At 31.4% G+C, this 19,307-nt stretch overlaps 1 protein-coding gene across 22 annotated transcripts in view; it reads right to left on the minus strand.

The window, feature by feature from the left end:
* Positions 1-19,307, minus strand: part of PPIP5K2 (diphosphoinositol pentakisphosphate kinase 2) — an 83,242-nt gene that overhangs the window by 43,957 nt on the left and 19,978 nt on the right. For 16 of the 22 annotated variants that reach the window (XM_073233315.1, XM_037011929.2, XM_037011939.2 and 13 more), the window contains 14 exons: positions 15,318-15,408; positions 14,005-14,090; positions 12,741-12,895; positions 11,411-11,512; positions 10,337-10,498; positions 8,866-8,987; positions 7,621-7,722; positions 6,425-6,511; positions 5,602-5,677; positions 5,248-5,357; positions 4,470-4,555; positions 2,459-2,584; positions 2,196-2,317; positions 1,742-1,924 (listed from right to left, as the gene is read on the minus strand). In XM_073233315.1, coding sequence (XP_073089416.1) covers positions 1,742-1,924; positions 2,196-2,317; positions 2,459-2,584; positions 4,470-4,555; positions 5,248-5,357; positions 5,602-5,677; positions 6,425-6,511; positions 7,621-7,722; positions 8,866-8,987; positions 10,337-10,498; positions 11,411-11,512; positions 12,741-12,895; positions 14,005-14,090; positions 15,318-15,408 — 1,610 coding nt within the window. The remainder of the gene's footprint in view (positions 1-1,741; positions 1,925-2,195; positions 2,318-2,458; positions 2,585-4,469; positions 4,556-5,247; positions 5,358-5,601; positions 5,678-6,424; positions 6,512-7,620; positions 7,723-8,865; positions 8,988-10,336; positions 10,499-11,410; positions 11,513-12,740; positions 12,896-14,004; positions 14,091-15,317; positions 15,409-19,307) is intronic. The other 6 variants (XM_017651425.3, XM_037011937.2, XM_037011932.2 and 3 more) reach the window with 1 other exon arrangement.

The following is a 19,307-nucleotide window of genomic DNA, read 5'->3' on the forward strand; positions in this document are numbered from 1 at the left end:
TGGAAACTCTGAAATTAAGAAAGAATAAAGCATAATTAAAAGATTAAATTAATGGAAAAATTAAATGAACACTGTGTATAAAAGAATAACTCTTAGCAAATAATAATAATTATAGTAATAACTCTTAGCAAAATAGGAACAGAATGGGATTTCCTTTTTTTGCAAAAGAATAGCTATAAAAAATCTACAGAAGCCATCATACTTAATGCACAAGTGTTAGAAGCTTTCTCATTGAGAACATGGACAACAAAAGAAATGACACTTCTATTTAATATTGTTTTGAAAGTGCTAGCTACTGAAGTAAGACAAGAAAAAGAATAAAAAACAAGGACTGTGGGAAGGGAAAAATACCTGTGATATACTTTAAAGGATAAAAAATATCTAAAGATAAATTATTAATAAATGCATTCAATAAGGTTGATACATATATAGTCAGCATTAGAAAAACTTTCTATATAGCAGCAACAATCAGAGTGAAATTTTTGGAGTTACCATTTACAATTGCATAATTTTTTTTTAATACAAATTTTCACAAATGGCAGATTTAATGCAATCTAAATCAATATCCCAACAGGACTTTTGAACAGCTTATTTTAAAATTTATATGAAAATGCAAGAAAAGCCAAGAAAAACTTGAAGAAGGAACCATTTAGAATTGGGAGACCTGATTCAACAGTAAAAGAGTCAACAAAAGAATATAGTCTGGAAACAGAACACACACATATGATAAAGGTGATACTACATTAGAGTGGGGAAAGGTGGTCTTTTCAGTATGTGGTGCTGTAATACCTGGATGTGCATATGGTTAGGAAAAAACATCAATTTTGATATCTTATAGCACACACAAAAGTTAATTTCAAAAGACTGCAAATAAATGTAAAAGGCAAAACAAAAAAGTTTATAGAAGATCATATATAAGAATATTTTATTAGCACTGGTTAGAAAAAGGTATTATCAACAAAACATTAAAATGCATTGGCCAGAAAGAAAAAATTGAACTTGGAATTGATGAAAACTAAGAACTTTTACTTTTCAAAAATCATCATTTAGGCTCAGAGTAAATGGTAGTATTTAGAACATCTGTAACAAAGGGCTCATATACAAAATATATAAAGAATTTCCACTACTCAACAAGAAAAACACAATTAGCAGAAAAAAAGGATAAGAGACTTGAAGAGAAGGTCTCATGAAACAGGGTATCTAAATATCTAAATGGTCAATTAACATTAATACCACAATGAGATACTACTATATTCCCCTTCATAATGGCCAAAATTGAGTAGTCTGAGAATACATAGAATAGAGAATATGTAGAACAATGACAATTCTCATGGACTTCTGGTGGGAGTGTAAATAAATTCAATGACTTTGAAAACCAGTTGGATATTGTCTACTAATACTGAAACATAAGCATACTGTGGGTCACAACAATACCACTCCTAGAATATACACAAGAGAAATGTTGCTCATATGCACTGGGAGGCATAAAAAGATACAGATAGTAACAGTAATCGTAATAGCCCAAAATTATAATAGTAGAAAGCATATACAAATTATAATACATTCATTAAATAGAACATGGGTCAACTAACTACAGGTTGCAGGCCAAATGTGAGCTATAGCATAGTGCATGAGCTAAGAATGGTTTTTACATTTTTAAGTGATGGTTAAATAAGAAAGAAATATGTAACAAGAGACCATACCTGACCTGCAAAGACTAAAATATTTACTCTCTACCTACCTTTTCATAATCTTCAGCAGTAAAATCTCTATCCTTCTGAAGTATTTCATGAAGTCTTGCTTTCACACGCTGCTGACAACTGCTCAAAGAGTCACTATCACTATCCAAAAGACCATTCATATTTGCACTTTTTACCATCTGAACAAGAATGGGTGTAAGCTCTCCTTCTAGAGCTAATAGCCCCTAAACATATTAAATAAAAGCAAAACAGATTTAAAAATTAATATGTGAAATAGAAAATATCAATAATTTGTTACATGCTGAATTTCTTATGGCATAAGCTAAGTATTTACAATAAAGAAACTTTATTAATAATATAGCTTATCACTACCATTTCAGGGATTGACTTGGAAGTCTCAAATTTGAAATTCTCAAGTATTGCCTTAGTAAAAATATTTTAAAATTAAATATTAGATGAAAACTCTGGTAATTCTAAAAAAAAACTTATCTATACCTTTGCAAAAGCAGCTGCAGTCATCTGGACTCGTCCTTCATCGGAAGCATAAATTTTGAGGTCATGTCGATAGGTACTATGTAACCTAAGTAAACCACAACCAGGAAATCCTGCATAATCTCCTGAAAATAAATCCTCAAATCACTTAAGCTATATTTTTATCTCACTGCATTTCTATACATATTAACAACATCTCAAAATAAATGAGGATTTGAAGATACGATCTATGCATTTAACCAAATTAAAGAAACTCCAAGATTTACCTTGACCTCCAGGATACATACACCTGAAAGCTCTTCCAAGTTCTTCCGCCTGGACCCTGCCTGCAGGTGTTAGTTCTCCTCCCCATTTCAGAACCAGAAGTAAGGATGGTTCTTCTCTTCGGTTGTCTTAAGATACATACAAATGGATAAAACAAATGTCAAATTTGTTTTTTTTAAACAACGTTTCATGATTTTTCTTTGTGCTCTCTTCTGCAGTAGAATATAGCCCTTCTGCAATTATTTTGTTCCTTAAGCACAGCTATCTTGTGGGCCTTTGCTTCTTTTAGGAATACTCCTGTTCCACCTGTTAAAATCTTATTAAAATTTCAAAATCTTCCATACTTTAGGAAGAAGGTTCTTTCCCAGTTTTCTGAAAGGAAGCGTTGCTTCTGTTTCCCTGCTCTCATAGTGATATAAAAACAATGGTATTTGCTTTATGTATTTAGCTGTGTCAGATATGCTAGATTTAGAGCTCCTTAATGACAGGATCCAGATCTTATCTTTAGATTAAGATGCTCCTGCAGTACTGTCACATGAAAGGTAATGTTAACTTAAGTGAAGAAGATGTATACATCTGAATGATTCGGAATCTGTGGTTTGCATAATTTTTAGGAAGATGTAAGATGGCAGAGCCTAATAGTTACTCAATAAAATGTAGCCAGGAGAATGCTTTTCAAATTTGGAATTGTGGAATCTCTGTATGTCCCAGACCAAAGTATATTCTCAGACATAGGGGAAAGTACTGTACTATAAATGAGTGAGTTTCTAAACTTAATTTTGACCTGCCTTTTATCATATCCTAAGATCTGTGTTGGTTTACAGAAACAAAGGGGATTTAAAAATACACAATGTAAGTGCTAAAGAAGTTAATGATGATTCAATAAAAGGGATAGAAAATGACCCTTTCCCCTGGGGCTAGTTAGTATTTATAGGTACTTTGTCTTGCAGGCCAATATTAATTTACATAATGACAATTAATTGACTTATTTTATATGTTTTTGACCATAAACACTAAGATACAGGAAATTAATCTGTATTGCTAATAACCACAAAGGGTGAACAGAGCAATATGTCAGGTATTAAAATAAATATATAAAGATCAGTATCATCAAACCTGTGTTTGCAGTTAAGATAATGACTTCATTTTTTGCTATTATAAATAATGCCATTGTAAATATCCCAACAGATCAATCTTTCTCTGAATATATGATTACTTAGTTGAGATAGGCTCTTATAAGTAGAAGTAAGGTCAGAACATGAATATTTTTTTGAAGTTTTTGATATATATAGCCAAATTACTTTTCAATGAGTTATATCAATTTAGGATCCTATCAGTAGACTGACAGTTCTTGTCACACTGTACTCTCATCAGCATTCTTTATTTCTGTTTGAAAAAAGAATAGAATAAGAAAATACTTTGCCAGTGTGAAAGGCAAGAGTGATCACTATTGTTGTCATTATTTCATTGGGCATCTGCATTTCTCCATGAAATGGCTTCTTCAATCCCATATTTCTTTTGAAAGGTATATGAATATATAGATTTCTATACTGACTGTTCTCAGGTCAGTAATCTTCTTTAAATGCTTATTTTCTGATTTATTGGGTAGGGAAAATGTCTATTTTAGAAACATGTTGATTGTGCATTTTTCTCAAAGTCTTCATGAGCTTTTTTTCCATATACTCTGTCCTCTTCTATCAAAAGAGGAAGAAAGAGCCCCATTAAGTAATACTTATTTACAAATAAATAAGCTTTCTAAAACAACCCCAGGTAAAAGGGAAGTCCTAAGGAGTTTGCAAATAATTTTATCTAACCTTCGCTTAAAAGATAAAGAATAAAATCTATCCTTTATTTAAGGGTAGAAAGCACAGTTGACATCACTCTCCTTTATTTTCCTTTATTCAGCATGCAAATCTCTAACTTATTAGACTGAAGAGGGCCCAAGGGTAATCAACAATGAATAGTAAGTCCCTAAATATAATTAAAAAACAACAGGCATTAATAATAACACACCTTCCTCTTCGCTAGATGTTTTAGGACAACCATGAGGCAGATAGGTTAATTGGACCTTTCGATTTATTCCAGAAAAATGGCCATACCTGAAAAATAGAATGGCAAGCAGAACAGTAAGTGTTCAATGTGTTCAGTAAGTGTCCAATATGACCTCCTAAAGAAAAACTAAAATCTATCCAGAGAAAAACTAAGACTTACATTAGTTCTCCCTTCTATTGGTAATTACCTTGTTGAATTGTTCAAAATATCCTAGCAGAAAATCTGTACCATAGGTAGTCATTCTAACCTCATTAAAAATGAAAATACACAATTTTAAATAGAAATACAAAAAAACATAAATGTATAGGTCTTTAAAACAATAAAGGAGTAAGACTTCAAGTGGTCAAATATGTAAAAGCTTGTAAGAGAGATATTGGTGGTACCAATTTAACTTCACTAAAACATAGTTCAAAATTACTTTTTATTTAAACAATATTGAATCTGTGGTCAAGTAGCAATATAACCTTCATTCTAAGTAGTATTTCACAAAAAAACCCAAATTTGTTGTCCTGTTTTGATCTCATCAAAATTAAAACTAAAACAATAACCTTCAATACAACGATCTACTTTTTCAGTGGTGAAAATAAAAATCTCTTTAGACTTCCATTGATTTTTCCTCAGCTAGTGATCAAGAGCAAAAAATTCAAACTACAAAAGAAATTAACATGAAAAGTCACACATATTAAAAAAGAGCACTCCAAGTAGTTATTAAAATTAAGGGTTTCAAAAAGATACTCACATCTCTAGTACAGTCTTAAGTTGTTCAAGTTTTGGCTTGTTTTCTTCAATTTCAGAATCATTATTTTGCCCCAGCTCCATAAGAAGTTGTCGTGCAATATCTAGCACTTCCTATAAAATAAATTAATAAAGAATTGAATTTTTTTGTCATTAAATATACTTATTTATTTTTATAAAACTCACATGGTTCAAAACTCAAAACAATTTAAGAAGATAAACAGTTAAAAGTTATCCCTCCCTCTCTCCATCCCCCCAGTCTTTAAACCCCATCCCCTCATAACCTTTAAAGAATTGAATTTTTATGTAACTCTGATATTAGCAATTTAAAACTCAACAAGAAATTAAATACACTTGCCTGTAGTTGTTTTGGCTTTTTGAGTTTTAATTTCCCAGATTTATACCCATCACACTTTTCAAAAAGATCAAAAAATCTTATAAAAAAAAGACAGAGCACTGTTAGTTGTTTGTGATAATATTATTACCATATATTTAAATAAACTGATTGTAATAAATGATAGATATGGTTCTAGAACAATAATAAATGATAAGATATGGGACTTGTGGTCCTAGGATTTCAAATTCTGATGTTCTCTTTCACTATACCATGTTGAACCTCTACTTTGATAAAACTTTGTATTTTTATCAAACTAATAATCACTAGCATATTTTTTAAAGTTTTCTCATGATGGAAACTGTATACATGATTATAATACAAAATATATATTCTTCAAGGTCACTGCACACACACACATATTTAAAAATATATCTATTTTGACAACTATTAAATGATTCAGGTTTTCAAATTTTATTGTCTCCATATCAAACACTGAATAGAAGTAACATAAACTTTCATTTACTAATTTCTTCTATTAACTTGAGAGATTAATGACTCTCAGAAAGCAATGTAGGAGAATAATAAACCAAGATTAAGTAGAATAATTTTAGAACAATAAATGGAAACCAGGTCAGATGGATGATCATTTATGGACACTGTCACATAATTTTCAGATGCTGATACAATTATTTTAAATAGATTTTTTTCACAGAGTAGTTTAAATATTATTGCCAAGAAATGGAGACAAACAGTTCATCTATATCATGTATTTAATCAAAAAGTTGATCACCTATCTGAAATCTTAAATTATCTTGAGTGTTAAATTATTTCCCTTAAAACATACTTTTGATGCCTGACTTCCATTTTCATTTTTTGTTTTGGTGTTCGATCCCCGTGACGTATAACAGCTATGACACATCTAAGTTCCATCCTAAAAAAAAAAAAAAAGTTCTCAATTTCCTAACAAAGATTTGTGTTGTATAATTCAGATTAATACAACATCTGATTATTTACTTAGAGCCATTTTTTACCATTTCAAGATCTTCCCCATGAAGAACAGCATTTGCAACAACCAGGTAATTTTATCAAATCAAATCATAAAAAGAATTTAAGCAGCTGGAGTGGGAATAACGTTAAGCTATGTATCTGCTTCTCTAGAGATGACTACACAACCTCTGGAATAAAAGCAAATATTCTGTAATCCCAGAACTTTGCTAAATACATGCCCTATAGCATAGACCATTATGACTGAGATTTCACTGAATCAAATTTAAGCTTTACTTGATAGATGCTATATTTATTTTTCCCATGAAAGAAGAATAAGTATTTCATACTCAAATTACTGGAAGATAAAACTATCCAGGAAGAATTGCTAGAGTATAATTTAGAGTTTGCCAAACTGTAAGCCACAAACACAACCCTGTAGGATTTTAAAAAGTTACCTGAAAAATTTTGTGTTAAGTAAGTTTGGAAATACTGGCTTAAAGACAAAATTAAATATTTTTGTTTCTTCCTACACAATCAGGACTTCTTAGAATATTTAATATGCTAATATAAATCTCTAAACTGTGACTATGAAGCATTCAGTCAACTAACTCACCTGAGTAGCAGGTAAGTTCCAAGCAGTGACTTTCACTGAGACAATGTTATGAAAACACTTTGGTAGTATTGGTCTAATTAATTTACCACAAGATACAGCTGTATATTTTTTCTTCACATGAGGAGGAATGCCAAAGTTGTATGACTATTGACTATTTACCTTTCAGTAACACACTTATTGGCACTTCATTTTTATGGCTTAATTCAATACTTCTATCAATATCCAAGCATTTTTCAGAATTTTATTTGTAACAATATAAAAGATTTTTAGTCCAGGTGGACCCTTGCAAAAGCATATAATCTATTTCTCCATCTGCAAAGTGAATCAGTATGAAAACATACACTGTAGTATCCTAATTACTCAGAAATTTAATCTTTATTGTAAAAGCATGGACTGATTCTCTATTAAAGGAGATTCTCAATGAAAATATTCAGACTTACATAGTTCCAGACGTCGTTGGTACAATTGGTATATCTTCAGCTTCTAAGGGTATTGACCAGGGGATATGAAATTGTGGGGCAAGCTCTCGCATTACAGTATTGCTTTGAGATAGGAAAAAAATATTAAAAATAAGCTCATTTGAAGACAAAACTGGGTACTTAATGACAAGTGACAGAGAATCACAGGAGTTAAAGTCAAACTATCTAGTGACTATGTGATTACAGCACACAAAAAATAACCCTGATCAATCCTGATAAGAAAAATTAGATCAGCAGTTCTAAACTTGTTTATCAGAACACACTAACTTTAGTTTTAAATATATAAATCACACTGGATTCAAATAAATCACTGTAACTGCTTTATATCTATTAACATAGATTCTCTTCTGATTATTTCTTAACAGTTTACTGATCACCTGGTAAAGCTGTTCTAAATACCATTGTTCATTTTCAACAAATTTCTATTCTATTTTACTAAAGGGGTTAACAACAGAAACAAGTTTAATTATAAAACAATTTTTGTTTTGTTCAGCTCCCCCAAATTTCTCTTTGAGGTTAAATTCACAAATCTTTGAAATATACTATAAAAGCTAACTAATGATTAACATATATTTTAAAGTTTAAGATTCTTATAGCTTTGTCATATATACTTCGAAATGGTTTAAAAACAGTTCTTGTCTTGCAAGTTTTCTAAATCAAGTTAAAAGAAAACAGGTCAAAGAACATAAAAATGAAATTTCTATATACAATAATTACTTTTGAATTCACTTTGACAATTTCATGGGATTATCTCTAAGTAACATATGCTTATAGAAAGCAGCATTCAGAAAAGAATCCTGAATTCCAAGTATTTCTATTTTACTCTGGTTACTTATATCATGAATGTTAATTTTGTGCCATTAAGAGAATGAAATCTTTTCAACTACAACCATAAAATTTGAGAACAAAGTAATCTAATAAGTTAGCTGTTTTGACTAATCACTGTTGTAGCATTTCTAAATCTATGAAGCTAAATTATATTTAAGACTTTATCTGTACTGGTCATAAATTAAGCTGTCTTTAACCCAAAGTATAATTCAGGATTTGGCACGCTCTTTGGGATGCCATTTTATGAACACTGGTTTTTTATTCTAGAGTGTTTACAAAAACCCTGATTATGTGATGTTTATAATTATTTGGTTTCTAAATAACTAGTATGCATTAGTTATAAGTAAAGAGGAAAAACTATAAATAAAAAATTCTTACCCAAGTATTTTTGCACAATCATCATAATACTTCATGGAATTTTTCACAAAACTGAAGCCATTAACATCACAGACATAGGATTGTCCATTGGCCCGTAATAAATCAAAGCCACAAACTGTTTGCTATTTAAAATAAATTATAAACTTTAAATTTCTATTTAAATTAAGATTCAGAGTTTTTCAGTTGTATTGGAACATACCAAATTTTATAAATGTCTAAAAGTACATTATTGTTCATCAGTTCACTCCATAATTCAGTAAAAAATGAAAATTATTTATTTGTAATTTAATTACTCTGAAAATATATCATACACATCATATGATTATTTAAGTTCCTTATCAAATGCTTAAGAGACTAGAGAGGACAAAAAATATTATACCAAGAAGTTCTTCAATTCACATTTAATTAAAAACAAAAGTAAAAAAATTTAGGGGCTTTGTTAAATTTTGTGCTAGCAGACATTATATGACTTTAATCCAAAGAAACAAAAGGAAAAATTATTTTTAAGACATATCCTAGAAGAAATGTCCAATTATCTCTATGCATTTTTAAACCCTGACAACCACATACTTGTGAACACCTCAAATAAATTTATCTGGGAGAAGAAAACAGTTGAAAAGTATGTTTCCTGCTCAGGCGCCAGGAATTTCCTGGTCTTCTACATTTTATATTCAAATCATCACATATTAATATAATGTGATTTTAAGTCATGGCTTTTGGAATGCTGGTAGAACAAAATTAAAATGATTTACATAAGGCTATCAAAATGTATTTACAGGCTAATATTCCTTCAACACTAAGAAGTTATTATTTAATAACCAGTAATACACACTAATCTTTAAGCCACATATTCAAGACAAGGCTTCAAAAAAGTTTATCTTTTATTAGATACATGTTTTACTACTTCTACTTAAATCTATATTAAAACTTTACATTAGTAAAACCTAACAATATAGACTGAGGGAATTACAAAAGGAAAAAGTTTTATTTAAAGAAATATATTTGCATTCCTTTAATACACATATTTTATCATATATAATAAGCAAAAAGGATCAATTGCCAAGGTTTGAGGACTAATGATGGTCTTTTTCATTCAACAAAAAAAAATCACTTATCAACTCTGAGTATATAATACTGTAACCAGTTGTTTTTAATGTTAAACAATACCCCTAAACACCGATTGCCTCTATTGTTTCAGTTAAGATTTCCTTTGTACTTTAATTTCTGAATACATTGACAAAGTTCCCTTTTATATAATACAGAAAGATTATAGAGAAACAAGTCTTCATTTATTATGTTTTTTAAATTAACGGCCTTCTAAGAATCCCTTGAACAGTACACAAACAATTCAGATGTACCATTTAATTCAGCTTACTTCTCCAACCCTAAGTGCAAATAGCACCTCTTTGACTTAAAAAAGAAAATGAGAATTGCTTTTACAAAGGTCTACATTATCTGTGTAACATCTCACCTTAAATGCAAGGCAGACTTTCCAAGCAATTAATTTCTCTCGTGCATTGAGAATAACAGGGTATCTTACTTCTTTTCCTTCACTATCTCGCTCCACTTTGCCATCAAGTGCTGGAGATTTTCGAGCTTCAGCATGGGCATAATCTGGACCCACTGTATAAACCTTTCATAAATGTTAAAATATGTATCTTATTTAAAATATATAATTGATAAAAAATAGTTCAGTCTCCAGACTATTCTTTCACACATCTTTTTATTCTAATAGAAGGAAGTAACTTCTGAAAGAACAATTAATAAAGGGGGGTGAGGGACAGTGTGAATTCAAAGACAAGAGAGGAAAAAGCACTAGAAGCAAAGGTAACAGAGGGCAGAGGGATGAAACGGAATGATGTATTTAATAAGTTATTTGGTATGTTTTGTACTTTAAGAAATAAGGTTGGTAGGACAGAGGATAGACTGTTAAATATTTTATATGCCAGCCTTATGAATCTGATAATATTACCCTATGTCAATGAGGATCCACAAGAGAATTTTGAAGGAGAGATTCATGATCAGGTTTATACCTTCAAAAGAACACGTTTGTTAGAGACTGGCTGAAGGTAAAGCAATTAAGACCTTATTTGCCACCAACAGAAGTCAAACATTTTTATGCTATCTCTGAGCTGCCATAGACCTCAAAATATCACTTATGATAATCAGTGCTTGGAACCTGGCGGCTTTTAGACCCTTACTCACTATATTTTATTATTTGATGTCCTTTTAAAGATGCATATATGTTACTGTATCACAAAGTTGGTTTTCAAATATTTTAATAACTATATTACAATAAAATTTGTCTCCTTTGTAATTATGTATATTTTATTTTAAACATTTCAGAACATTATTCTAAAATAAGGATGCATAGACTTCAGAATGCAAAAGGCATTCATAATATGATACAGATTAAGTATCTCTAGTCAAAAAGAAAGAGATTCGGAATATAGGTTAGATATAGTTAATTAAGGGGTAATTTCTTTTTCTGAGATTATTGGTAAACTCTAAATACAAAATTAAAACATACTTTAATCAATCCTACCTTTACATCAGTACCATCTGTAGGCATAAACTCTTCATATATGTATGAGCCTGTTTTTCGTACATTGCTTTCTGGGGAATAAACACTACTCCTACTGCCAATCTGAAAACAAAAGATGTATATCGATCTAAAATCTAATTATTCCTCCCATTTTTATAATATAACTCTTTTTTTAATCTATTTCCACCTTAGATATATCCAAAAAATTTTTAATAAAAAATATTAACAGTATTTACTATGTTGTTGATACTGTATTATTTTGTTACAATTGTAACTTACATGCAAGTTAAATAGCATAAAACAATAAACACTAAAAATGTTTTGAAGATTCAACCAGATTGCTGCACATAGCTCTAGTTTGTTTCTTTCTTACTACTACAAAAGTTTCTACTGTATAAATACACAAGAATTCATTTATTCTCTTATTGACATATACTTAGGTTTTTTCCTAAACTTTACGTAGTAGAATCCTGTCTCTCTCTGAACATTCTTATAGGTGTTCCCAGGGCTCATGCATGCAAGAGTGTTTCTAAGGTATATACTAGAAATGGAATTGCTAGGTCATCGAATATGCTCATACTCAACCTACAGAGATAATGTCAAAATCTTTCATGAACTCTTTTGGCAATGTAGAGTCTCTGCAGCAATGTATGTAAGTTCCTACCGCTCTGCATCCTTGTCTATACTTGGTATTGTGAGACCCTCTTAATATTTGCCACTCTGATGGAATATAAAATCATATCTCATTGTGTTCTTACTTTGCATTTCTATGACTGCTTAAGTGTACCTGCATTTTTAATCTTATTATATTGCTAAATTATGTTGCTAAGAGGGTATACCAATTTGCATTCCTGCCAACATTTGGGCTTGGGCTTGTTTTCCAATTGCCTCAATATTTTTGATCTTTGCCAATCCAAAAGTAATTCAATTCCATTATCTTTTAGATTTGATTTGCATTTATTTTGTTATGGGTAAAATTTGAGCATATTTCATGTATGTGAAAGTTACAGGTGTTAATTTTTCTATGAACTATCCATTTGGGGCGCCATTTTTCTAAAAGATTGCTGATCTTTACCTGAATTTCTCATATGACAGGTACATAAATGGAAGGTAGAAAGAAAATCTTCTTAGTATTTTGCAGGTAAAAATTTTGAACAAACATTAAATAACTAAAATGATGCCTTGTTTTTCTAGTAAGAATGTCAGTTTTATTAATTTATCTCTAAATGATTCATTCTTAATCATAATTTATTAACTACTTGATTACTTTTAGTATAATTTACACAAATATGTATGAAGAACAGTATTCACGCATATAACAAAAGTTTACCTTTCGAAAAAGTCTTTGACTTCCACCACCAGCAGATGTTGGATAATAAATGTAAACGTTGTGATCTTCTGCACTGACTGGCTTTTCTACAAATGGCTTTTGGAAAATTTCCCCATTTACTTCTACATGATCTTCCCCTTCAATCAGATTGCATTCTATAAATAAAACATAATAACAAGAAAAATTACATACAGCATATCATCTGGATATAATACTATTGAGGACATTTTTTACTAGAAGAGATTATCAAGAAAATTAACCTTGGATAACTGATTTTATTTTAATTAAAAATTAAATTAATTAAATTTAATTAAAAATACTTACGCAAAAACACATACCAACAATTATGGTCTATGGCATTATGAACTACAGTTGTTCTTCAAAATCTTACGAACCTGCCATTTTACTCTACCATCCCACAGAGTTCAAAGTTAGATATGAAATGATGCCAACAAGACAGACGTAAGTCCAGAATGCTATCATCTCCCCAAAAATGTATGGGATCATTTATACCACGGATACCACAAACCATGAAATTAAATAAGTTAGAGAAGTCACCTATATGCACAGTAAGCAAACAATCCAATTATGAAGTTAATTTTTTACCTCTAGACACATGAGAACAATTCCCTGTTAAAGATAATAAATGCTATCTCTGGTTTTTAATAAAAGTTGCTTTAAGATACAATGAAGTCATCAAAATTCCCCAATACTGTTATCAGAATATTAAATCTCAAAACAGATAAATATTTATCTTGCCTTTTTATCTTCACTAAGGTATGTATATGTTATATACTATGCTTTAGATAACCAGGAAAATGAAGCAAAGGATGCTTTCAAATGTTAATATGCAAAATAAGTAGTAATATTTCAAAATTCCTAGTAATCAGAAATTTAACTGTGGCATCCTAGCATGAAGTTTCAATACTTAATTCAATGTCATAGATGAATCACTTGTTTATCACTAATCAACACAAATTTATTAAGCATGTAATTTAAAAATTCTTCTCTTTGTGTTTCAGGGATATGTCAAATGTAGACCAAAGAAAAATAGGGTATATAATTCCTAAATTATTAGTTAGCCTTTTATCCTAACTCAAAATATTATACTTTAATTGAAATGTGATGCTTATTTAGATCACTAAAGAAAACCTGAATAGAATACTATGAGTACTTTAAATTCCTTACATTTCATTATAGAAGGAAAATGGTTCAAAAGTATGTTGAGTGACAGAAAACGGCTTGCTTAAAAAATCTCTCTTACCTTTGGGATTATTTGGGTCACGGTTCAAAATTGCATAACGAGGAAGTAAAATACCTTCAGCTTGAAGGATACTGTATACTTCTCTCCTGAAGAAAAAGGAACATCCTTATTGTTCTATCGCTCTATTTAACAATGAGTATATTATTGTACTATTCATAAAATATATTATTATGGTCCTGCCACTAAAAAAGACATGCATACCATCTTTTTATTTAAAAAATTTTTTAAATAAAATGTCATTTAAAATAAATGATGAAAAAATGTATTTTAAAGAAGTATTCAGAAATATTAAACAAAAATGTATGTACAATGTTTTGTGGCATTTTAAAATATGAGAACACTCATTTTTAAAATAGGGAATGTAGGTGTACAAAAAGAATGGTTAAATAAAATTGCTCTATCACAATGACAGAATATTACCATATCATTAAAAACCTCATACCCAAAGAACATTTAATGACATGGGAAAATATTCATAGTATTATAAAAGTGATCCTATTTTGTAAAATATGAGTACATGTATGCACTGCTTTCTACATGAAAAAATATAGTAGCTGTAGTGGCAGGGTTAAATACCTTCTTTATGCTTTTATTTCCCAAGACTCTTAAAATGAACATGCATTTATATATGCATGTATATATTTATAATATGTAACTATATATTAATATGTAAACCTAGGAAAATGTTTTAAAATTTTAGATATTAATAATGGTACTATCTAGAAGAACAGAAAAAAAACAAAAATAGAAAAAAAAAATAGGTCCTTATATGAAGCATTTTCATACATATAATCTCATAAAGCTAACAAAATAGAATGCTGGTGAAATTATAAGGGTAGCCATCAAAGTGAAACATCAAAAAAATACATAAATTCATTTGCATTTTTTAATTTCTCTTAGAAATCCAGGCTTTTGGCCTCTTAAATGAATGGTAAGAAGGTGAAATATTTTTGAAAATAGTTACACCTTACCATCAAAAAAATCCTAAGTAAAGCCCTAATTTCATCAGTCACATGACAAAAATGTTTCCTAATTTTCAATGGTTCAGTAGGCTCTGGAAATCAGGCAATCCTAGTTCAAGTCCTCGTTTCTCTATTGTTGAACTACTTGTGACTTTGGGCAAATTAATTGATTCCCTGATTTTCAAGTTTCTTCACCTTTAAAACTGTACATAAATACCTATTTCTAAGTATTACTTTGAGGATACTATGAATTAATGTATATGAAAACACCTGATGCCATTTCTGTGTATAGTAGATGCTAAATAAATGTTAAATTTTCCTTCCCTTAATTTAGTCAACTTCACCACTCACCTATCTTGTATGAGATACTGCATATTCAAGTCATTGATTACAAATGGATTCCTGAGTTTTGCATAGGCAACTGCTTTGTCCAGTGGAAATCCTAAGAACACATATTATTAACATATTCTGTGCAATCTCAAGATAAGTTGACAACTCTAACTTTATCAACTTGAATTTACGGAACTTTCCATTAAAGATTAATTTCATTATGCATATAACTGCTTTCTATATAATCATGGAATAAAAAAACATATAAAACTTTACTTAATTTGTACTATTAAATAAATGTCATTTCTTCCTAGTTAATTTGATTGATAAGGCACAGCAAGCCAGTGGTTACATAACCATATATAGAGCATGACATTTTAGTCAATGCCTGATTATTCAGTCACCTGGCAGAAGGTTAGATTACTTCATATACAAATAAAAATCCATATATAAATAACACAAATATATCACAATCACCTGGTAATTTTTACAAAATATATACCACTCTTCTCACTTAAGAAATTTTGATGCTTATATATAAATTAGCTGACATATCAAAGAACTTACACATATTTAAAGACAGCAAAAAAGCAATTCTCATATTGCAGATATGCTCAAAATATAAGACATATGAGCAGAAGAATCATGCTTAGTATTACTAAGTCAATGTTAAGATACCAAAAATTAACTCCCTAACATTTCTAGACTTTGGTAAAATTACAAATTACAATGAAAACAAATCAAAAGCCATATATAGTAAGAAGTGGTCTAAAAAATATCTGAAGTATTTTAATGATTACACTTCACTCCCTGTATTGACACTAAAAGTTCCAACTTTATCCATTAAAACATAGTTTTAAGAGAGGCAGGATACACAGTGGTTAAGAGCATAAATCAATGTTTAAATGCTGGTTCCATCTTTCATTAGCTATGTGACTTTCAGTAAATTTATTTCACATCTCTAAGCCTCTAATTCCCAGCTGTAAATGGGCATTATACCAAACTTAGCTAGTAATGTTTTTGAGAAATTAAATAAAAGAGGGTATATAACACATTTAGCCCAGTACGGGGCACAGTAAGTGCTCAATAGTTAGCTAATCTTCTTCCTTAAATGACTCATTCATTTGATGAATGAGTATCATATCTACAAATGAAACTTTAATTTAAATGAGTATCATATCTATGAAAAAAGGTAAAAATCAGCAAGAAGGCATAACTTTAGTACTTAACTATAATATACTAGTTTATTTGTGAATACACTATATTTTGTAGCAGTATTGAAACAGTAAAATTTTATCCATAATGGATTTAAAAAAGGACTTATTCTTAAATTCCTCTAACTTTAAAACATTTAAGTAGAACTATTCTATACTGAGAATCACTTGGCCACAAATTACAAACCCTTTGAGTTTTCTAAGACTCTCAAGAAGAAGAGATTGGCTTAAAGATGATGGTGTGAGAGGTAAGACAGAAACCTCCTCCCAAAACCACATATATCATGAAGATATAGCAAATACTACTAATCCTGAAAGAGCAACAGGAAAGAACGCTGCGACACACTGCTGACATCTGGGGAAAAGAGCAGACCTCATGGAAAAGGGTAAAGTACCAAAGCTGCGATCTGTCAAAGCGCTTCCCCTATCCCAGCTCACTGGTGGCTGAAAGACAAACAGAGCAGGTAGGGGGTGCAAACCTGGGACTGCTGAATGCCCAGCCCTAGAGATCTGTGGGATCATGAACTTACATTGCATGGTGCTCTGGACATTAGTGGGATTGGAAAGCTAAGACAGGTGAACACTTGGAGACTGAGATTCTAGCTGCTTGTGGAGAACAGGCACACACAACTGGCCACTCTGAGACAAAAAAAAGGCGGGCACTTTGAGACTTCCCAACAGCAAGAGGGGCAAGGATTGCAGAGCTTGCTGCTCAGAAGAAAGGACAGGTAGACAAAACTGTCCTGGCACATTCAGCCCAGCAGGTTGGGAAGTTTCAGGAGCTTCAGGCACTCTATACCCATGGCCAGCAATGCAGTTTGAGGCCCCCACCGCAATATGCAGCCTGCTGCTCCTTCCTCCCAGCTGGAACTGGTTCGTAAACCTGTTGCCCATGCCATGGCTTGAGACAAGCCAGAGGGCGGCCTTGCCAATGGTACCTACAAGGTTGTAGCATAGGGGCTCCTCCCTGCATGCTCAGCCCACTGGCCCTGGCAGTGGAGGCAGGCACTGCAGTCGGGAAGCAGGAAAGAACTCTTTCCTCCTGGCAGGCACCAACGCCACTGGGATGCGACCCCCATCATTGCTCCATGGGCTGGACAGCTCCAGATAGTAGAGCTTCTGGGCACTAGAAGGTGTCAACTACAAATATCAACTACAAAGAAACCTGGTTTAAGCTAAAATCCCACAAATATCAGAAAAAGGGCCAAGTGAAACTGAAATCACCTATCTTCCTGAGATTTGAAAATAAAAATCATAAACATGCTCATGGAGCCACAGAAAAAGATTCAAGACCTCAGGGAGGAATTCAAGAAAGAGACAGAAACTTTGAAAAATATAGTATCTGAAATGAAACATACAATGGAAGGATTTTAAACCAGATTAGATGCAGTAGAGGGGATGGTAAATGAAACAGAAATTAGAGAACAGGAATACAAAGAAGCTGAGGCACAGAAAGAAAAAAGGAACTCTAGGAAAGAAAGAATATTGAGAGAACTGTGTGGCCAATCCAAAAGGAACTATATTTGCATTATAGGGGTACCAGAAAAAGAAGAGAGAGAAAAAGGGATAGAAAGTATCTTTGAGGAGGTAATTGCTGAAAAATTCCCCAATCTGGGGAAGGAGATAGACTCTCAGGCCATGAAGGTACAAAGATCTCCCAACACAAGGGACCCAAAGAAGACAACACCAACACATGTAATGATTAAAATGACAAAGATCTCAATGGCAGTCAGAGAGAGAAAAAAGATCACATACAAAGGAAAACCCATCAAACTATCATCAGACTTCTTAGCAAAAACCTTACAGGCCACAAGGGAGTGGCATGATATATTTAATGCAATGAAACAGAAGGGCCTTGAACAAAGAATACTCAACCAGGAAAGATTACAATTTAAATTTGAAGGAGGGATTAAACAATTTCCAGATAAGCAAAAGTTGAGAGATGTGACCTCCTACAAACCATCTCTACAGTGTATTTTGAAGGGACTGCTATAGATGGAAGTGCTCTTAAAGCTAAATAGCTGTCACCAGAGAAAATAAAACCACAATATAGGAAGTAGACCAATTAATTAAGCAAATGCAAAATAAAATCAACTACCCCCAAAGTCAGTCAAGGGATACACAAAGAATAAAGAATATGATATCTAATATATAAAGAATGGAGGAAGAAAAAAAGGAAGGGAGAAAAAAAAAAGAACCTTTAGACTGTGTTTGAAATAGCATACTAAGTGAGTTAAGTTAAACTGTTAGATAGTAAAGAAGCTATCCTTGAACCTTTGGTAGACATGCATCTAAAGCCTACAGTGGCAATAAGTACACATCTATCGATAATAACCCAAAATATAAATGGACTGAATGCACCAACCAAAAGATATAGTTATTGAATGGATAAAAAAACAAGACTCATCTATATGCTACCTACAAGAGATTCACTTCAAACCCAAAGATATACACCGACTAAAAGTGAAGGGATGAAAAAAGGTATTTCATGCAAATAATATGGAGAAAAAAGCAAGAATTGCAGTAATTGTATCAGACAAAATAGACTTCAGAACAAAGAAAGTCACAAGAAACAAAGAAGGACATTACATAATGATAAAGGGGTCAGTCCAACAAGAGGATATAATCATTATAAATATATATGTACCCAACACAGGAACACCTACATATGTGAAACAAATACTAACAGAATTAAAGGGGGAAATAGCATGCAATGCATTCATTTTAGGAGACTTCAACACACCACTCACTCCAAAGGATAGATCAACCAGACAGAAAATAAGTAAGGAGACAGAGG

This window comes from Manis javanica, chromosome 1 (genome assembly GCF_040802235.1).
Source record: "Manis javanica isolate MJ-LG chromosome 1, MJ_LKY, whole genome shotgun sequence".
Lineage (NCBI taxonomy): Eukaryota > Metazoa > Chordata > Mammalia > Pholidota > Manidae > Manis > Manis javanica.